At 36.7% G+C, this 21,428-nt stretch overlaps 1 protein-coding gene across 8 annotated transcripts in view; it reads left to right on the forward strand.

The window, feature by feature from the left end:
- Nucleotides 1-21,428, forward strand: part of ARFIP1 (ADP ribosylation factor interacting protein 1) — a 129,315-nt gene that overhangs the window by 74,139 nt on the left and 33,748 nt on the right. For 6 of the 8 annotated variants that reach the window (XR_010139350.1, XR_008524126.2, XM_009240374.4 and 3 more), the window contains 3 exon segments: nt 8,823-8,931; nt 14,299-14,394; nt 16,018-16,130. Coding sequence is in view for 6 of the 8 variants with exons in the window: in XM_009240374.4 (XP_009238649.1) it covers nt 8,823-8,931; nt 14,299-14,394; nt 16,018-16,130 (318 nt within the window). In the remaining 2 variants the exon portion in view is untranslated. 8 annotated transcript variants of the gene reach the window in all.

The following is a 21,428-nucleotide window of genomic DNA, read 5'->3' on the forward strand; positions in this document are numbered from 1 at the left end:
TGTGGTGAAGTTTTGCTTTAGATATCAGATAGGCCACTCTTTGGGCCCCAGTTGTAGCAGTGGTGGGCTGTCCTTTGGCCCCAGGGTGGTATATGCTGGCACCAGTGTTAATGGGTCCAGGCGAGTGGATTTTTGGGCCTCCAAATGGCTTACTTGGATGCCAGTAGTGGCAGCAGTGGGCCAGGCAGGTGGGCAGGTTCTTGGACCTCTAGGCAGCCAGCATAGCGTGGGCAATGGCAATGGCAGTAGCAGACGACCCTCTGGGTCCTGAGTAGTGTGCATGGGTGTTGGCAGTGGCTGTGATGGGCTGGGCGGACCAGTCTCCAGGTCCTCAGGGAGTGCATGCAACTAGATGCCAGCTGAGGTGGTAGCAGCTGAGTGGGTAGTCCAACTTCAGGTCTTCTGGAAGAGTGTTCAGGTGCCAGTGGTAATGGACTGGGCTGGGCAATGCTGTGGCCCCCAGACTATGTGTTCTGGCACAGCTGCGGGGGGTGGGGAAGCCAGGTTGGGTAGGCATGTCCTCAGGCCCCCCATGGTGTGTACAGGTGTGCTAGCTGTGGTGGGGAGGGGTGGGGTGCAGAATACGTGGGTAGGAGGTGGCAACAGCTGTGCTTCTGCACTTCCACTGGAGAGGGTGGTGCTGCTTTAGTGACTGGCGGCAGCCTAGGCTGGTAGATAGGGAACATCTATGCCCCTTAGATCTCAGCCCCTGCAGTGCTTGTGCCTCAGCCCTGGACGCGGTAGTCTGCTATCACTTGCACCTAAGTCCTAGGGCCTGCAGCCCATGCTTCTCTTGTTTTTCAGGACAGTGTGAGATCTGTTGGGAGCAGAGCTCTGAAATGGCACCTTGCCGTATCTGCTTAGATCTCAGGGAACATGTGGGACCCAGAGTGAGCTTCCTTTTTGGGGCAGTGCCATCACAGAATCTCCTGGCAGCTCCCTACATTTGTTTCAGGGCCCATGAGGGTCCAGGGGCTCTCCTGTAGTTAGGATTGCAAGAGTCCACAGTGGGAATGTAGACTTCTGAGGGTCTGTCATTTACCTCTTTCCCATATTGGGAAGTCTCCCTTTGCCTCCCAGCTGATCCTGGCAGAGCAGGTTGCCTTCCTTCCTTCTCCTTCCTTGCTTTAGATATTTCCTGTCACTTTTCTGTTGGATTCCAGTGGTCTCTCTTGGATGATGTATTCGAGGTGTGATATTTGCTCTTTTGGTTCTTCTTAATGGAGGAAGGGAGTGCGAAATGCCTCTAATCAGCCATCTTGAAGCCCCTCTCTTAAGTTGTCTTTTCTAAGAGGCCATAGGTGACAAGATGAAAGCTATCTCTATAACTGCTTGAAAAGTTAGGTAATCAGAATTATCTATCATGTGTACTATTTAATAACACATTACTTAGCTCCCCTCCTCTCAGATAGTACTACTATTATATCTCTTTTCCAGAAATTTACACAATATTCTATGACAGGAGAATGATTCAGATGAGTGTTATTCTTTCTGATAAAGTTCCAAGGATACATCTAACATAACCATTCTGGACCTATACAGTCAGCTGTCTTTATCCCAGCTTCTGTATCCCAGGGTCCACATCCACAGATTCAACCAACTGCACTGAAAATATTTGGGGAAAATGAAATAAAATAAAAAATAACAATACAATTAAAAATAATACAGATTTTAAAACAATACAATATAACAACTATTTACATGACATTTACATTGTATTTGGTATTTTAAGTAATCTAGAGATGTGTACAGAGTATAGGCAAATATTAGGCATTTTATATAAGGGACTTGAGCATCCGCATGTATTTTGGTATCCAAGGGATCCTGGAACCAAACTTCCAGAGGATAACCCTGTGCCATTTGTATGTTGTTTGTGTTCAGATGTTAGGGTTTTTTTTTACAATTCTTGTATTTTGAGGGATGTTTTGGTACTTTTTTCCTTAAGGAAAGCTGTTATCCTCACTAAAACATAAGCCGCTGAAAAGCTGTCAAGACTTAAGCAAGGCAACATTCAAGGAAGCCATTCCAAAAATAGTTGACCTAATGACCAAACTTGCAAAGTTTACAAATTATTTCAGTGATTTGACAGCATTTTATTTTGTCTTTCAGAGAGGGAAGATTCTAGTAATATAAATATGAATAAAAGGAATGCTAATATTTAAAACTGGAAACCATTGATTTTAGATATTGAAAACTAACTGGGAAAGTTAAAGGTCACTTATTCAGTGTAATGAACAGACTTGGAGACTCGGTTTAAAAATAGGAAGTAAATAAAAATTGAGTGTAAGGAATGTTTTCTTTTTGACTCTTAAGTGTTCTTCAAAACAGTATGTAGTTGAAAAGGGCGTTGTCCTGTGACAAGAGGTTTTAAGTGATATTAGGAAATGAGTGAATGGGATAAAGGCAGTTCATCTGTTTTGTACCAGTAGGAAATTACAGTTTGAGAACATATTTCTATTAGTGCGCTTAAACCGAAGCAGGTTCTGAAATAATGTTTTTTTAAAGCTATTTATTTAAATAAGTCTTTTAGAAAACATACTAGCTAAAATAAATTCTAAGTCTCCAGTAAATTGCCTATGGCTACTTACATTTATTGTACATTACAGTTAATATTGTTTCTGGAAGCTTAGTCCTAACCATATTGCTAGTTAATATCAAAATGACATACTTCTGTGTCCCAGTTTTCTCATCTGTAAAATGGGAGTGAAAGCACTTCAAGTGTTTGTCAAGATTAAATGAGATAATATATACACAGTTCTTGCTTTGTATAGTTCCAATATACATTAATTTCAGTTAGCACAGTTTAGTTAAATAACACCAGTCCCTGAACAACCCAGCTTATTACTCCCTCACTTTGTTCAGGACTGTGTTCACAATTTATCTCGTCAGAGAGACCTTCCCCAAATACTGCATCTGAAGTGGCAACCTTTATCTGTCACTCTCTATCCCTCTTATCCTGCCTTTAAAAACAAAAACTTATTTACTTGTTTATTACTTAATTACAGGACTTATTACCACCTATGTTTGTTTACTATCAGTCTCCTCCCTTCCTATGTCCCCACCCCCCAGAACATCAGTCTATGTGGGCAGGGACTTTATCTGTTTTTCTTTCACTGCCATGTCAGTAGTGTCTAGAGCAGTGGCTGTCATGAAGTTGGTGGTCATTAGATGTTGATTCAATACATAAGTAAATAAATAAGCCACGCCTGTTGGGTCACACCTGTAATTCCAGCACTTTGGGAGGCTGAGACGGGTGGATCACTTGAGTTCATGAGTTTGAGACCAGCTGGGGCAACATGGTGAAACTCCGTCTCTACTAAAAATACAAAAATTAGCCGGGCGTGGTGGTGCATGTCTGTAATCCCAGCTACTCGGGAGGCTGAGGTGGGAGGATGGCTCGAGCCCAGGGGGCGGAGGTTACAGTGGGCCCAGATCACACCACTGCACTCCAGCCTGGGTGATAGAGCCAGACCTTATCTCAAAAAAGTAAAATAAAATAAGTAAATAAATAATTTATGTTCCATAGCTCAGGCAGTACTTCCTTCCTATTTTGTTTTTTATGGACTTAGTCTATTCTGAATTCTTCTGATACTTAGTGTCTTTACTTTGGCACTACGTTCCATTTTTATGTTAATGTATATCTTGTCTCCAATGAGATGGCAAGGAGTGTACCTTATCTCTTTCTCTGACCAAAAAGTCTAATGTAAGAATAAGCAAATATACATTAAATTATATTTCAAAATAAACCCGTTATTATTGCAGCTTCTTAATCTACATGGCATTGAATCATAAATCCTTTAGTTCATTCAACAAATTGATTATTTACCTATTCAAATATTTATTTGATCCTCCTATATCTCAGGTACTATTTCAGGTGCTGGGTATATAGCAGTAAACAAAATAGGCAGCAACCCTGCTGTCATGACGGCTATACTATAGTGAGGGGACACAAAAATAAACAAATATACACATAATATATCACTTAGTGGTCATTGCTATGAGAAAAATAGAACAAGGTAAGGGGAATAGGGATTTCTTTTGTGGAGGTTGGAGGGGATTGCTATGTTGTATGTTATCTTTAAAGGAGCAAGCCCTATAAATCTCTGATCCAAACCTCATATCCAAACCAGACGGTAAAAAGACTTTTAGTTGGAAATCTAATGTTTTGAGAGACCCATTTGAGACCCAAGACCAATATTTTTCTTTTCCTTTATAAGAGACTTACTAGTTTATCTCTCTTTTTTGTTTTTTGTTTTCGTTTTTGTTTTTTTTGAGGCAGGATCTGGCTCTGCTGCCCAGTCTACAGGGCAGTCGCACCAATTGGCTCACTACAGCCTCTGTCGCCTGGGCTCAAGCCATCCTTCCACCTCAGCCTCCCAAGTAGCTGGGACTATAGGCGCGTGCCACCATGCTTAGCTGAATTTTTGTATTTTCTTAGAGTTGGGGTTTTGCCATGTTGCCTAGGCTAGTCTCAAATTCCTGAGCTCAAGCGATCCTCTTGTCTCGACCTCCCGAAGTGCTGGGATTACAAGTGTGAGCCATCATGCCTGACCAGTTTATCTCTTTGAAAGAAAGAGTTTGATTTGGATTTTATGTACAGTAAGTAACCAGTCATATGTCTTGGGGTCTAGAATTCCTCAGATGCCTCACTTATTGAATATAGAGTGATGTTCTTCAGAATACCCAAGCTTGTAGTCTTTTGAGGATTTTCACAAGTGTTCCAATGACTGTTTCAAAGACCAGTTTATCTTTCAAATTCTCTTTAGCAGCCTTTCTTTGTTTATGAAAACATTCCTATCGCTACTGAAGGTACTTATTTTTAATGATCTTCCAGCTGGGCTTTTCTTGCATTTTTTGGTTTGTACTCTGTATATTCCTTACTTTTTGTATCAAACTCATCACCTTCCCTTTAAAGCATGTCTTTTTTCCCACATTTTTTGGTCTCTCACTCAGAAACTCTATTTTTACTAAAGGTGTCGTTTTATACATTTTAAAACAGATCTCTCCGACTTGTAACTTCTGTCTAGTTGCCCTGTTTAAAGTCACTGGATATCAGAAGTTAATTATATGGTTAGTTTCCCATCTAGGCATGCTCTAATATAATTAAGATGGAGTTGTAAGCATAATAAGGGTGGAAATACTTATAATTTCATGACTTTTTCACTCAAAAAATAAAAATCACTCATCCTAAGTGATATGAAAATACATTCTTAGATATAATGGTCAGTTTTACATATAAGAAAATAATCTTTCATCATTCCAACTTCTAGTCTCCAGAAGAGTTCTATTTAAAAATTGGGATGAAGGAGAAAGACATTAATACTTGAAGTACCAGATGTTGTAGTGTACTTTTTGTATGTTGTCTATGAGGTAAGAATAATTATCCCTTAACATTATCATGGTACAGTGAAGAATCTCAGCAATTCAGACTATTTGCCTGGGGTTATGCAGCCATTAAGTGACTGGGGCCAGGATTCAAACTCAGGTATATCTGAGCTGACTTCAGAGCCCACATTGCATCCATTATATCAAACTGCCTCATCAGATGATTGCTAGGTATTATTTTTTTGAAATAATGGATGCATTTGAAATCAGAGCCAGTTCTCAGACATTTTCACTGATGTCCAAAGTGCTAAACAATTTTGTTTGCCTTCTGAAACTCCACCCTGTATCTCTCAGTCCAAAAAGCATACTAAAATGCAGCGAAGGAGTCACAGAGATTACCTTGAACCTACCGTAATATAAATACTTTACACACTGAAGTTGATAAGTGTTTTGCTTTCAACTACTATTAGTAACAAATCACTTTACACACATCTCACTGCCAGTGTGATGAAATCCCAGGTTTGAGAACTACAGCATAAAGGAGCCATTCCCAGACACAATCCCCTCCATTTAATTTATTTCCAATAATAAATTAGTCAGTAACTGGACAGATATTTGTTTAGCTAGAAAAAGGAAACCAAGCTGCAAAATTGGAGATTTAAGACTGAATGGATAAAACTAAAATGGCTAAAACTAAGCAAAGATACTTATGACAAGGTAGATTTTTAGATCTCATAGACAGCCTACAAATTTTATTAATAGACAGTAGAAGGTCAGTATATAGGTGTTTGTTTTTCCATTCTTAGGTGTTAGGATCTGGAGGGAATTTTAAAAACTATTTTTAATTTAATTGAACCAAATTGGCTTTTTTATACTTCAGTTTTTAAAATGCTTTAGTAAAAATATCTAAGAATAGTTTTAAGCAATGTAAAACTTGACCTTTCAGAATGGAAATTATATTAAATCCTATGTACTTAATTTGAAATCACAGATTCTAATAAATGTTCATGGTTAACTAAAGAAGTTTAGTGATAGAGATTCAGCATGCTCTGGACCTGGGTACCTAATCGTAATATAGTCCCAGAGAGTCCTCCAAAGATGATGCAAAGTAGAGAAAAGCATGACTCCATGGCCTAGCACCTAGAAGATTCTGTTCATCTTTAGGAACTGTTTTGTTTCTATTCTTTATAGCCATCTATTTTCATTTGCAGCATATACCTTTTCTCAGAAGTATAGAGATGATGAACCAAGTTATCCTTACTGTATTTCTATGACGTTGTATAAGTTAGTAAGTTCCACATTGAAAATAGTGAAAAACTTGAGGAAGAAAAGGTAATTAAGGGTTGCTTATACATTGGTCAAGAAAAACATCAAGTACATTTAAGGAGTACATTTAGGAGAACATTAGAATCCAGATGGAAACTTCTTCAGCAAACATTCCAAAATAGGGTGTTTTCAAGTTATATTATACAACATGTCACTTAACTTGTCCTACACTATTTTTACTTCAGTAGCAGAGTAGATATAATTGTTTAAGATTAAATGTTCTTGGCTAGTGATTTAATAATCCTTTTGCATTTTGGTTCATGATTATGGAAATTAACTTCTGAAAGGGCTTCTTATTTCAGTGGTATATATTATCTTAGCTATACCACTTTATTATTACATTTAACATATGGCTATACCCTGAATTTTCTTTAAAAGTTTGTATTTTAATTACTCTTAATTATTCTAAATTTCATGCTTTCTCTCTGTTCTTTTGGTCACCTCTCCATCCTAAACTTTAGCTGTTGAATACCTGAGATACAGTGGTACCTTATGATTAATCTTGCCTCAGTTTCTAACTCTTCCAAGCTGTTCTTACATGTCTACCAAATTAATATTCTTTAAGCAATGCTTTAACCAAATCAAGTAAACCCGTTACTCAAAATTTTCTAATTCATTTACCCCTATCTCGCAACATAGACTTTTAGCGACGTTGGCCATGGTAGCCTAGTTGCTGGCCTCCATGCTATCCCAGTAATATGATAATGACTGCCCAGTGCTACCCACCCTCTCCCCCGAAAGTTTTTCTACTAGGTTGAAGATGAACCTTTCCTAACCCTATTCCATCCCTCCAACGTTCCATATCATCCGTGTTGGTCATTGATGCAGCTTAGAATCCATCTCTTCCATTAAGACTTTTTCTTCTATTGAATGCACACTGATCATTTCCTCTTCTGAATTCTTAACTACATTATAAATTGTTGTATACTTTCCTCTTTGATTGCATATTGCCTTCACCTTCTGATTAAGATGTGTATGTTTTGTCCTAGGTTAAAAAAAAAAAAAAAAAAAAGGATAACTCTGTCTTTGGAGAAATATCCTGGACCCCTGCTGTAGGCTCTATACTTTACCATTACATCAAGAAAAGGTGTAATGGATTAGAAAAAATATATAACACTAGTTATATATATTTATGGTCTAAAATCTGCTATCTTAAACTACGATCAGTCTAAAAATTTAGCTTACTAGCTATGTTTACTTTTAACTTGTCATAGCCCTGAAATTCCCATATAGGTAAATTCTATTTACCTATAAAGGTAAATAGAAAAGTGATTGTATTGTAGATTTAATGCCTTCATTTCAGTTTGATTTCTCTGAAGTTCTAGTCATGTGGATAGGCCAGATTTAAGTCTACATTATTCATAGTTGTTGCATCAGTTGAAGCCAGCAGACTGTAGCCTCAGCTTTACTTCTTGGTGATTTTACAGTTTTACTTGGCCTTTTTGCCTAATCATTACTTAAGCCCTGAGATTTAATTTACAAGGTTCTGGAAAAAAAAACTTAGAATATACTTAACTAGGATTGTGCCTTTTAAAGAACATTGTGCTTCTTGACTTTTTATACTTTTTAAGCTCTTAAGACCCAGTGTTGAATATTATTTTTATTCTAATAATAAGGTTCTGTTATAGGCTAATTTGCAGTTAGGTCAACTATTATCATTGTGCAATGTAAATCTAAATAAGTTTTGCTTACCTCACCCTGACTGAAGTCAGAGAAGCCCTCTTGAAATGGAAGAGAAATTAACATGGCAAGTGAATGATTTGTTTATACTGTGCATTAACCAGGCTCATTGTGATTATATTAGATGTCAGTCAGCTTTTACATATTAGACATGGCAATTGAATGATCTTAATTTTGTTCATTAAAATAATTTTTCTAATGTATCAGTAAGATTAAAATTTTTACATTGAATTTTAATATCTGCCTGCTGCTTAATTCCAGAATGATGAAAGTGTATTGTATGTGATGTACACAATACCACTTAATACAAATCTTGCTGTATTTGCTGCTGATTATACATCATTGTAGAATGCCATGATAGCATAAGGGAATACCGCATAGCAGAGAGAAAAATAATCTAAGATTTGATTAAAAGGATACAATTATTCTGAACTGTTACGTCATGTGGGATTTTTTACAAAGTTTTTTCCTTTTATTTAAATCTTGCTAAGGATTTGAAGCATTCGTTACCATCTGGACTTGGTCTCTCAGAAACCCAAATTACATCTCATGGCTTTGACAATACCAAAGAGGGCGTTATTGAAGCAGGAGCATTTCAAGGTAAGAGCCCATATATTTGTAAAGATGGCTGGGATGGAGGATGGGAGAAGTTCACCAAATGCTACCTTTATTAATAAAGCACAAGAATGGAGCCCTCTCATTCTGTGATAAGACATTGATTATAAATGTATTCCTTTTTCTCTTCAATTTAAGTAATATAAGAATTATTTCAGTAGTCTCCTTTATATAAACAGATCAATGTGCATGATATCACTGGTTATTATTTAAGAATTGGTTATAAAATACTGAAATAAAAACAAAAATTATGTCAGAAATGTAGATGTAGATTATTTTAACTTGTAACCATGAAATTTATAAATCAATGTTGATTTTTATAAATACGTATTTCTTATTTCAAAGCAAATAGAAAAATGAACTTTTTACGTTATATAGGAGGTCTCCAAGACCACACTCATTAAAAGTTTGTATTTTAATTACTCTTAATTATTCCTAAATTTCCTCCCTTCTCTCCATACTTTTGACCACCTCTCTATCCTAAACTGTAGCTATTGAATACCTGAGATATAGTGGTATGTTATGATTGATCTTGCCTCAGTTTCTGACTCTTCCAAGCTGTTCTTACATGTCTGCCAAATTAATATTCTTTAAGCATTCTTTTAACCAAATCAGTAATTTGCTAGGAGAACTCACAGGACTTACATAGTGACACTCAGGGCTATGATTTATTGTAATGAGAGTAGCAAGCATGATCAGTAAAGGCAAAAAGTGCATAGGCTAAGTCTGAGGAAAACTAGGCATAAGCTTCCAAGAGGCTTCTCCCAGCTTAATCACACAGGAATTGCTTAATTCCTCCAGCAGTGAGACTGACAACATAGGTGAAATTTTGCTAACTAGGGAAGCTCATTTGAAACTCCATGTTTGGGATTTTTACTGGGGGCTGATCACATAGGTTTCTCTGTCTGTTACATACCAAGATTCTAGACTTCCAGAAGGAAAGCAGGTACGCAGCATAAGCCACATTGCAGGTAAACAGCTTAAGCACAGTGAGGCACTCGTAATCATTCTGGCAATGGAGGGAATCCTCCCAAAATTCAAGTTGCCGCATGCCAGCCTTTTTAAGGATAGCAGTAAGACCTGCTGTGTTAACTCTTTTCTGCACACATCTCTTATCTATGTCTGTTTTTAATAGGAAAATATTGGCTCCTTTCTTAATGCTTTTACTTGTAATAACTTTTTTAAACTTTTTTTTTTTTTTTTTTTTTTTTGGTTACTCCAGTGAAAGTAAAGCCGTGTAAACATTTTGATGTGGGAAATAGATTTTCTGGACAGTACTGTAAAGTAGTAGCTATAGTTTATGTTCAGTTCAATTAAGTGCATATTAATTTTAATGCTGCATTACATTTTACAAAGTGAAACAATTATGTCTATGCCTTTGTAAACCATAGCCCTCGTGCAGATATTAGTATTCTGTAATTTTTTTTAAAGATAGAGTCTCACTCTGTTGCCCAGGCTGGAGTGCAGTGGCATGATCTTGGCTCACTGCAACCTCTGCCCCCGAGTTCAAGTGATTCTCCTGCCTGAACCTCCCAAGTAGTTGGGATTACAGGTGCCTGCCACTGCGCTGGGCTAATTTTTATATTTTTAGTAGAGATGGGGTTTCACTATGTTGGCCAGGCTGGTTTCCAACTCCTGAGCTCAGGCAATCCTCCCGCCTGGGCCTCCCAAAGTGCTGGGATTGCAGGCATGAGCCACTGCACCCGGCTGTATTCTGTATTTTTTATTGTACAGTTGGCCAATACTTTATTTAAAGAACAATTTAGATTTTGAAGTATATTCTCTGCTATATGGGTCCTGGAAGTAGACATTTAGGATAATCCAGTATAATATCCTCTCCTTTAGGCTGTGAAATGAATGGACTGTCTACTGACATCATTTTTTTTCTCTTTTCATTCCTATGTTTAGAAAAATAAAGGGAGCAATCACGTCAGTGTCTTAGTAGTCATTCTGAAGCATCATGGCATTCTTATATCAGGGATAACTTTGAATTTGGAAGAGCTGACTGAGTACCTAAAACTAAGAGTACTGAAAAACATAAGGCTTACTTTGCATAATTTGGTACCATTTTTTGACTAATCACCAATTCTAAAATTTAAACGTCAACATAGAATAAAAAACTAATTTTACTATTAAGATATTTTAAATATTTTTAATGAAATTATTTAGCTGGCATTTTTCCCCTTAAAGTTATTGTATAATGGTATTATACAATAATTGAAATTAGTTGGCCATTACGAACTTATATACATGAGCATTAAAATGCCCATCAGTTTCACTTGCTTATAGATACATCCTAATCCTTCCAATTGGAATAAGAAAATATATTTCATGATAATGGCAGTAATATATGTCTCTCTGAACTGAGTTTGTAAAACATTTTAAAATCCAAACCGTATTGTTGATCAGTGTATTAGGAAAATAATCATTCTGCTGCTATACTTAAATTAGTTAAGCATTTGTTGGAAAGTTGTGATTGTTTTAAGATATATGTAGATAAATTGGAATGAACATGAGAAAGAATAACATACAATGATTACAATCTGGAAAATAGGTCTTACGAAAAAATATTAAAGGAATTAGGGCTGTGTTAGCTCTCTGGAAAGATGACTAAATGATAAATTATTACTATTGCTTTAACAGTTAACAAGAAGAGTATAACCATCTACTTTTTCATCTATCTAGAGCAAATTAAAAAGTTATACTTAAATTCAGCTTTAACACAACAAATATTGAAATCTGCGTAGCACCAAAGATGTTGCAGAATCAGTAATAGTGGAAATCATGAATAAATCAAAGCTCACAAGAGTGAAATGTACTTGGTACCAGGGTTTTGTTTTAATGAGGGTATAAATCTTTGCACATATGTATTCATCTTTCTAGATTTTTGTTGTGGAGGTGAAGTAGATTTAATTCCCCAAATTTAGCCAGTTAGTAAAATCCTGTATTATTGAGAGATCCTGTATTATTATTTATTTTTTAGTTGGTATTGGTGAGTGATTTTGGTAACAGTTGTTTAAAGGGTTAAAGTATTAAAGATACAGAAAAGTGATAATTACCTTTGAAGGTAAATCAAAAAAGCTGAAGTCCCAGTTACAGTCACACTACATCATTTGCTATTTTACTTTGAAAAGTTACATATCATTTGTTATATATATTATACACATCTCATGTAGTGCTATGGTTTATTTCTTATGCAAGATTAATAAACTGTAATGACTAGAACAATAGAGCTCCTATTCCTGGGGTTAAGACATGGAAGTACAGTAGTCTTCTTTTATTTTACACTTTATTTTAGAATCCCTTATGCCTTGGACAGTAGAGATACAGTCTTTGTTTAAAATGGTGATTGAACTGGATAACCTATTAAAATGCCTTCCAACTCAGCAAGTAACTTGTAGATTAGTGATTTCTATATTGAATTTAATAATGGAGATATTGTGGTGTTCAGAACATCTGAGTCTCTAATAAGAAACTATTTTAACTTCTCTGGGCTTCATTAATCTTACCGTTTAATGTGAGAGTTTAGTTGATTTCCATCATCCCTTCTGGTTTTAAATTTTATAATTTAACAGACTTAAAGAGACAAATATCTCTCATTTTGAAGGTTAACAACAATCTATTTAGTTTAGGTCTATTGCATGTTTGAATTTTAATGTGAGATCCAGTTCAAGTTAAGGTATATTTTATACTGTTAGAACTCGTGACTGTTTCTACATCAGAATTTAGTACATCTGGGATATGACCAATTATTATTAATAGTAAAGAAAGTAGACGTGTCTTTCCTTTTAGGAAATTTAATTATGAACTTAATGCATGTATTTTTCCCAGAGAACTGGGGAAGAGTGTAATTGAAATAAAAGTACATTATAGACATTAAAATATTCTCAGCTAAACATGGAAGGACTTTAATATTTTTTCAGTTTTAAAAACTTATTACTCCCTTTTTTTGTTTAATGCTAGACATTAGCAACAATGTTGGGTAGTCAGTGTTTCTTTCTTTCTTTTTTTTTTTTTTTTTTAATTGAGACAGGGTCTGGCTTTGTCACTCAGGTTGGAGTGCAGTGGTGCGATCTTGGCTGACTGCGGCCGCCTCCTCCTGGGCTCAAGCAGTCCGTCTACCTCAACCTCTGAGTAGCTGGGACTACAGGCTTGTGCCACCACGCCCAGCAAGATGGTGTTTTGCCATATTGCCCAGGCTGGTCTTGAACTCCTGAGCTCAAGCGATCCATCTGCCTCTGCCTCCCAAAGTGCTGGGATTACAAGCATGAGCCACCGCTCTCAGCCAGTGGTCAATATTTCTTACTTTGTAGATAATTAAGGCTCAGAGATGTTTAGTAATTTGCCAGGGTGTTCCTGATATCATGTGGTAGATAGAGCCAGAATTTTAAACTCAGTGTTAGAATCTAAAACTTAGTTGTGTTTCATTCAAAAATTGTGTTGTTTCCTCTGGTTCTCAAACTTGGTTGTGTTTGAGAATCATCTTGAGTGGCTTTTGCAAAAGAATAGATGCCTGTTTCACTGATAATCAGTAGATCTTTTTGAGTTTCGCAGGTATGTTTTAAAAGCTCCAAAAGTGATTCTTATAATGTCAAAAAATATTCTACATCAGCAGTTCTCAAATTTCAAAGTACATACAAATCACCTGGGGAAATCTTATGAAAATGCAGGTTTGGGTTCAGTAGGTCTGGGCAGGGTCTGAGATTTTGCATTTCTAACAAGCGTCCAGGTGAATTGAAGAAGGTCCCCTATGTCCACATTATGAATAGCAATGAGACACACTGTGTGACATTTGATTTGTGATTTGAAATTTTTGGCTACAATTCCTGTGAAGGCTGTAGTTCATTCACATTTCTTATAAGAGATATGAAAGCATGTTTTAATATCCCTTACAATGCCTTTGAATTTTTGCTTAAAGAGCTTTTCCTTTATATACGAGGGTAGCAAGCTATGAAATATCCGAGAGTAGCAAGTTATGAAATATTTACTGAAGCTTTAAATCATCCAACTATGGGACTGTATTCACATTCTGTTAACTGATTTTGGAAATAGTAGAGTCCAGCTAAAATCCTGGTTAGATGTCATCATATAGTTACATATGATTTAGATTTCATCATATAGTTACATATTTTGTTTAGTTTTGATAGTTTGATGAAAAGTTTATATAAAAACTGAGCCTGGTAGCATACATTTATTATTAGTCCTTCCCTGAAAGAAAACAAATATATTAATTCCAACTTTTAATCCTAGTGTTTGAATATTTTAAAGGAAATATCAGTAACCCTATATTCAAAATGTACAGTATGTGGAGGAGGAAAAGGATTTTCACAGTTAAAATGTCTACCTTTTCAGGTTCCCCAGCACCGCCACTGCCATCTGTTATGTCTCCTAGCAGGGTTGCAGCTAGTCGACTGGCTCAACAAGGAAGTGATTTAATTGTTCCTGCAGGTATTCACTGCACTGATTGGATAAAGCCCTTCTTGCTACTGCTGAAGCTACACTAATTTACTCAGTTTCATAATCACTTGCTTTATATTCTTAGGTGTGTGTGATTCTGACTTTTTTGGTGGCTGCCTTATTAACAATAAAGGAAATAATTTTTCTAACTGTATCCTATCTTTGTGGCTTTTCAGAATAATTCGGCTGTATCTCATACCTGAAACTTAATCCATTTTAAAATTAAAACATTATAAAATTTGATTTGCTTTAAATCATTCTTTCTTTGCTCTGGAAAATGTAGGTTTACTATTTGATCCTAAACTCTCATCTTTGCAGCTCTGCCTTCTATTTTCAGTTAAAGGAAAAACAACCTTCAACAATTAGGTTGGTTGTTTTTAAGAATGGATTAAATGAAAAAGGTCTTGTCTTCTTACTTTTAGCTTTAACTTACAAATAGTTTGCAGATTGCAACACAATACTATTAATTTACCAGTTATACCCAATGAAAAATACTTGGGAAAATCAGTATCTTTACATTCAATTTGCTCTGCACTTTACCGTTACTGGACTATAAAAATGGGAGAAAAAATGAACCCCACGTTTCTTCTTATATGAAATGTTAACATTTATATTTTGTTTTGTGAGAATTTTGTAAATTCTTAAATGTGTTCTATTTTATATACCATTCTTGTTCTTGGACTGGTAAAGCTATGGGAAAGATTGGTCTGGTTATAGGAATAAGTGAGAGAAGAAATTTTGGCGATTTTTACTGGGGGCTGATCACATTTTTACTGGGGGCTGATCCTAATTTTTCTCTTTTCCTTATTTCATTATTCTTTTTAAATTATTAGAAAGTTTCCATCCCAAAACTGAAATGAAAAATATTTTGACTATGAAAAGTATTTTACTATTAAGAACTATATAGTTGTAGAGTTGCTTTCATATTAAAAATTCTTAATTGTTAGAAGAGTGCATTGTCAGGAATTTACACTGCTTCTTTATTCATTATGTCTCTTTTTGGTTTTCTTACCTTTTTTTGGTGGTCTCTTGAGAAAAAAGAGGTACAATATAGATCTTGTTTCAACCCAGCCTTTCATACTAGTGATAGCATACCTTTAATGACTATTTGAATTGAACTACTATATGAAATTTGAATTATTTTTTCAAATTCTCCAAAATTATATCAACAGTCTATTGTTGTTGTAGTCTGCACATTACAGTGAAAGATCACTGTGGGGAATACGTGGCCTTTTAGATTTTTATCGACCAAGATACTTCTTTTTTAGTGTCATTAGCGTATAAGATTAGTTGTGGGAATTTTATTTTTCTTGAAGTAAATGGCAGCTTATGTAGAAAATAAGGCTGATTGCAGCAGGGGTTTTTTTGTTTGTTTGTTTGTTTAAAGAAGACAAATAAGTCACATGGCATTTGTGTTTAATGGACAGAAGTGTTGTTTAAGTAATTAGGAAACTATCCTCAGCGATTCCAGGAAGTTCTAGTTCTTTACTTTGTGAGAACCTTTTTTCTTTTTTTAGATGCATAAGTATTTTAATTTGAACAATGTCAGGGTTTTGTTTTCTTTCCCTGCTTGTCTTCATCTGGATTGTGTTTTTATCTTTTGTTATCTTGCAGGTGGCCAGAGAACACAGACAAAAAGTGGACCAGTTATTCTAGCAGATGAAATTAAAAATCCTGCAATGGAAAAGTTAGAACTTGTTAGAAAATGGAGTTTAAACACCTATAAGGTTTGTAGTTATTTAATGTTTCCACCCTAAGTGGCTCTAAAAAAGTTCATTTATATGTTTATTCAAGTCATTATGTTGCAATTAAATGCACACAGAGAAGAGAAAATGCCACCTAAATATGGTAGAAATACAATTTGAAAATGAAGTATTTGTTTTATTATTGATCTTTGCATGTAATTTAAGAATTTAGTACAAAAGAGTAAAAAAGCTATTAAAATGCTTATTAACCGATAATGTACATAATTGAACACATGTACTGCTTTGGAATTTATTTAGCTGTAGAGCTACTATAGATATATTTGCTCCTTCCCCTCCTTTTGGTACTTTATAGGAGCTGAAGGCGAAGAGAGGTATATTAGTTCTCCAAAGTTTGAAATTCTCTGATTTTACTATAATAACTAAGCATTAACTATATGGGCAACACCAGATTGCAAATTAGTTGTGTTTCTAAAGTTTGTTAACATTCTTAGTTGCATTGCTTCAGAGTAATTGGTGATTATTTTTCTTATGCCCTCCATAAAACAAATAAGCAAATTATTTAACCCATATTGTATTTGATGTATTACAAACAGCTCAACCCCCAAATCCACTTAGTACCTTTTGAATTTTAACAGGGACAAAACTGTAGAATTCGTGGAATAGTTAGGATGAAAGCCCTAGCAGCTCAGGTTAGAACATTAGCCACAATTCTCCCTATATTCGTGAACTGATTGTGGGTCTAGTGATTGGTAAATTAGGAATTGTCTATATTTTTATACAGAACAGGCCTTTCTTACATCTTCTCAACAGTAAAACAGAAGTGAATTTATTCTTTCAGTTAATACCTTAAAAATATGATGTAGAAGTCTTCTACAAAAGTATAGGTTTTCTTAAGATGGTAAAACCTCCCTGAAACATGTTACATGAATCTGTCCAAAAATTATTTAGCTCATGTAAGTGTAGAATCTGAGAAATCCCAATGGTAGTCTTCAAAAAGTGATGTTTGCTTAAACTAAACTCTTCTAAAATATTCACAGATTGCTATTCCGTCTTCTTGCTGATTCCAGATAGCCAGTCAGTCATTAAGTCCTATGCATTCTGCCTTCTTAATATTCTTTCACCTTTTCCCTGTTCTCCTCCATCCCAGCCTTCACAGCCATAGTTCATTATTTATTACTCTCTCACATTACTGTAACAGCTTCTTAACCAATTTGCTAAGATTACATGTTCGACCCTGCCTAATGTGGGTTCGCTCCTGCTTAAAATCCTTCAGTCGATCCCCACTGTTTTTGGAGTGGCATGAATCTGACCTCTATCTACCTTTCCCACTCTGTCTCTGCCTCTTTTCTATCTATGGATCAAGTGATTCATACCAAATTACCCAGAAACTTCCTAAACAATCTGTGCTTTCTCATACTTCTGTAACTTTGTTCATAAGACTATTTGCCTCCTGCTTGTAATTCCCTTTCATTTTACTTGTTCATCTTTCATACTAGACTGAGCAAGTTTAAGCTTTTTGTTCATTTGAGCCTTCCTTTCATGTTGTTTAGTTGATGTTTTCCTTGTTTGTTATCTATTTGTTCCTATGTGTTTATGTGTTATTATCTGTTTCTTTTCTTGCATCTCTTATCTCTACAATAATCTGAGTTGAATCACTATTAAGATTCCATATTTATCTCTTATATTAATATGCCACATTTAGCTTATTAAAAATTTGTGTTAATGAAAATGACAACTCTTTAAAATGTTATACATATGGGATAGTACTATGTGAAGAAGGCATTATTTTCTTTAAACCTTATTTTTAAATGACAATTTTTTTCATTAGAACTTAACTTGGATATTTTAATCTAGGTCAAAAAAGAAAAAGAAAGTATCTGACTTACGTGATTCTGTGGAGTTAATAATAGTCCAGTGTGTCCAGGCTAACATATTCCACTCAACCAAAAAAAGTTCATAGTGTAATGACCTCATGGGGTCTACATGACTCTCTGTGTTCTTATTGCTTTTTGAGCTTCTCAGCTCAAATTTTAGCTAATGTTGGGCATTCATTGTCATTTGGATAATGCTTCAAATACTGATTCTGATTTGGTTGATTCAGGACTGTGCTTGTTATCCATTTTACTGTTTGTTTGTTTGTTTGTGTAGATAGGTCTCACTCTGTCACTCAGGCTTGAGTGCAGTTGTATGATCATGGATCACTGCAACCATAACCACCTGGACCCAAGTGATCCTCTCACCTCAGCCTCCTGAGCAGCTGGGATACAGGCAGGCATCACCACTCCTGGCTAATTTCTTATTTTTTGTGGAGAGGGAGTCTCCCTATGTTGCTCAGGCTGGTCTTGAACTCCTGGGTTCAAGCAGTCCTCCCACCTCAGCCTCCCAAAGTGCAGGGACTTACAGGTGTTGAGTCACCACGCCCGGCCCCATTTTACTCTCGAATAACTTGATTCTGGCTATGTCTTTGGTCCTCTCTCTTTCATGCTTTCTACCTTTAATTTCTTCGGTTTCTATTCTGTAACAAATGCCTTAATGCTTTTCCTTAAAGGGAATATTTAGCTTCATTTATTGGTTGTTAATTTTGGTCCCAAGACCAACATGGTGATTCAAAGCAAATATATAATAGGAGCAATTTTAGGTTTAGACATTGAACCTATCTTCTTAAATATTATTTTAATCTACCTGATTTTATTCACAAAATTTGAATCCAAAATCTATTTTCTTATTTATTTTCATCTACAGAAATAGTTGAAATAATAAACTATGGTTTATTTAAGTTTTTTATTTTTATTTTTTCCTAGTCTAGAATAGAGTGGTTTTTGAAGTTTGTCTTTTTTAAAAAAAAAATTGAAAAAAAGAAAAGAAGAATCTCTCAGTTTCAGCATTCAGCGCTATTTGGCATCTTTCCCAAACTTTTTTCTTAATGTTTAAGAATTTGCCATTAGCATTCACACCCTTATCAAATTAACCTTTGATGTCTTTAAACCAATATCTTTTAAACTTTCATGCCTGTGTTTCTTGTCATGTTGCCTTATTCATTTATTGGTTGACCTACTTCCCCTGTTCATTTTCCTTTTATGCTACCTTCTCTATCCCTTACCTTAATAATCCATGTTGTATCTGTCAGTTGTTGCCATAAGTTTATTCTTTTGCTTGCACTTAAATATCTTTATTCTTTTTTTTTTTTTGGCACTACAGAAGAGCTCTTGGTGCTACTTGATATGGTTTGGCTGTGTCCCCACCCAAATCTCAACTCCAGTTGTATCTCCTAGAATTCCCATGAGTTGTGGGAGGGACCTAGGGGGAGGTAATTGAATCATGGGAGCCGGTCTTTCCCATGCTATTCTCGTGATAGTGAATAAGTTTCACAAGATCTGGTGGGTTTATCAGGGGTTTCTGCTTTTGCTTCTTTCTCATTTTCTCTTGCTGCCACCATATAAGAAGTACCTTTCGCCTCCTGCCATGATTCTGAGGCCTCCCCAGCCATGTGGAACTGTAAGTCCAGTTAAACCTCTTTTTATTCCCAGTCTCAGGTCTGTCTTTATCAGCCGTGTGAAAACCAACTAATACAGTAAATTGGTACCAGGAATGGGGTGTTGCTGAAAAGATACCCGAAAATGTGGAAGCGACTGTGGAACTGGGTAACAGGCAGAGATTGGAATAGTTTGAAGGGTTCAGAAGAAGATAGGAAAATGTGGGAATGTTTGGAACTTCCTAGAGATTTGTTAAATGGCTGTGCCCAAAATGCTAATAGCAATATGGACAATAAAATCCAGGCTGAAGAACTTATTGGGAACTGGAACAAAGGTGACTCCTGTTATGTTTTAGCAAAGAGACTGGCAGCATTTTGCCCCTACCCTAGAGATTTGTGGAACTTTGAACCTGAGAGAGATGATTTAGGGTATCTGGCAGAAGAAATTTCTAAGCAGCAAAGCATTCAAGCGGTGACTTGGGTACTGTTAAAGGCATTCAGTTTTGTAAGGGAAGCAGAGCATAAAAGTTTGGAGAATTTGCAGCCTGACTATGCAATAGAAAAGAAAAACCCATTTTTGGGGAGAAAGTCAGGCCAGCTGCAGAAATTTGCATAAGTAGCAAAGATCCTAATGTTAATTGCCAAGACAATGGGGAAAATGTCCTCAGGCCATATCAAACCTTCACAGCAGCCCCTTCCATCACAGGCCCAGAGGCCCAGGAGGAAAATATGGTTTCGTGGGCCAGGCCCAGGGTGCCTGTGCTGTATGCAGCCTAGGGACTTAATGCCCTGTGTCCTAGCTGCTCCAGCCATGGCTGAAAGGGGCCAATGTAGAGGTTGGGCTGTGGCTTCAGAGGGTGGAAGCCCCAAGCTTTGGCAGCTTTCACATGATGTTGAGCCTGCGAGTGCACGGAAGTCAGGAATTGAGGTTTGGGAACCTCTGCCTAGATTTCAGAAGAGATATGGAAACGCTTGGATGCCCAGGCAGAAGTTTGCTACAGGGGTGGGGCCCTCATGGAGAACCTCTGCTAGGGCAGTACGGAAGGGAATCGTGTGATCAGAGCCCCCCACACAGAGTCCCTACTGGGGCACTGCCTAGTGGAGCTATGAGAAGAGGGCCACCATCCTGCAGACCCCTGAATGGTACATCCACCGACAGCTTGCACCGTGTACCTGGAAAAGCCTCAGACATTCAATGCCAGCCCGTGAGAGCAGCTGGGAGGAAGGCTGTACCCTGAAAAGGCACAGGGGTGGAGCTGCCCAAGACCATGGGAACCCACCTCCTGCATCAGCGTGACCTGGATGTGAGATCTGGAGATCATTTTGGAGCTTTAAAATTTGACTGCCCTGATGGATTTTGGACTACATGGGCCCTATAACCCCTTTGTTTTGGCCAATTTCTCCCATTTGGAATGGCTGTATTTACCCAATACCTGTACACCCGTTGTATCTAGGAAGTAACTAGCTTGCTTTTGATTTTTACAGACTCATACGCGTCTCAGATGAGACTTTGGACTGTGGACTTTTGGGTTAAGACTTTGGCTGAAATGAGTTAAGGCTCTGGGGGACTGTTGGGAAGGCATGGCTGGTTTTGAAGTATGTGGACATGAGATTTGAAGGGGCCATGGGTGGAATGATATGGTTTGGTTGTGTCCTCACCCAAATCTCAACTTGAATTGTATCTCCCCCAATTGCCATGTGTTGTGGGAGGGACCCAGGGAGAGGTAATTGAATCATGGGGGCTGGTCTTGCCTGTGCTATTCTTGTGGTAGTGAATCAGTCTCACAAGATCTGATAGGTCTATCAGGGGTTTCCAATTTTGCTTCTTTCTCATTTTCTCTTGCCAC

The sequence above is a fragment of the Pongo abelii genome, chromosome 3 (assembly GCF_028885655.2).
Source record: "Pongo abelii isolate AG06213 chromosome 3, NHGRI_mPonAbe1-v2.0_pri, whole genome shotgun sequence".
Classification (NCBI taxonomy): Eukaryota; Metazoa; Chordata; class Mammalia; order Primates; family Hominidae; genus Pongo; species Pongo abelii.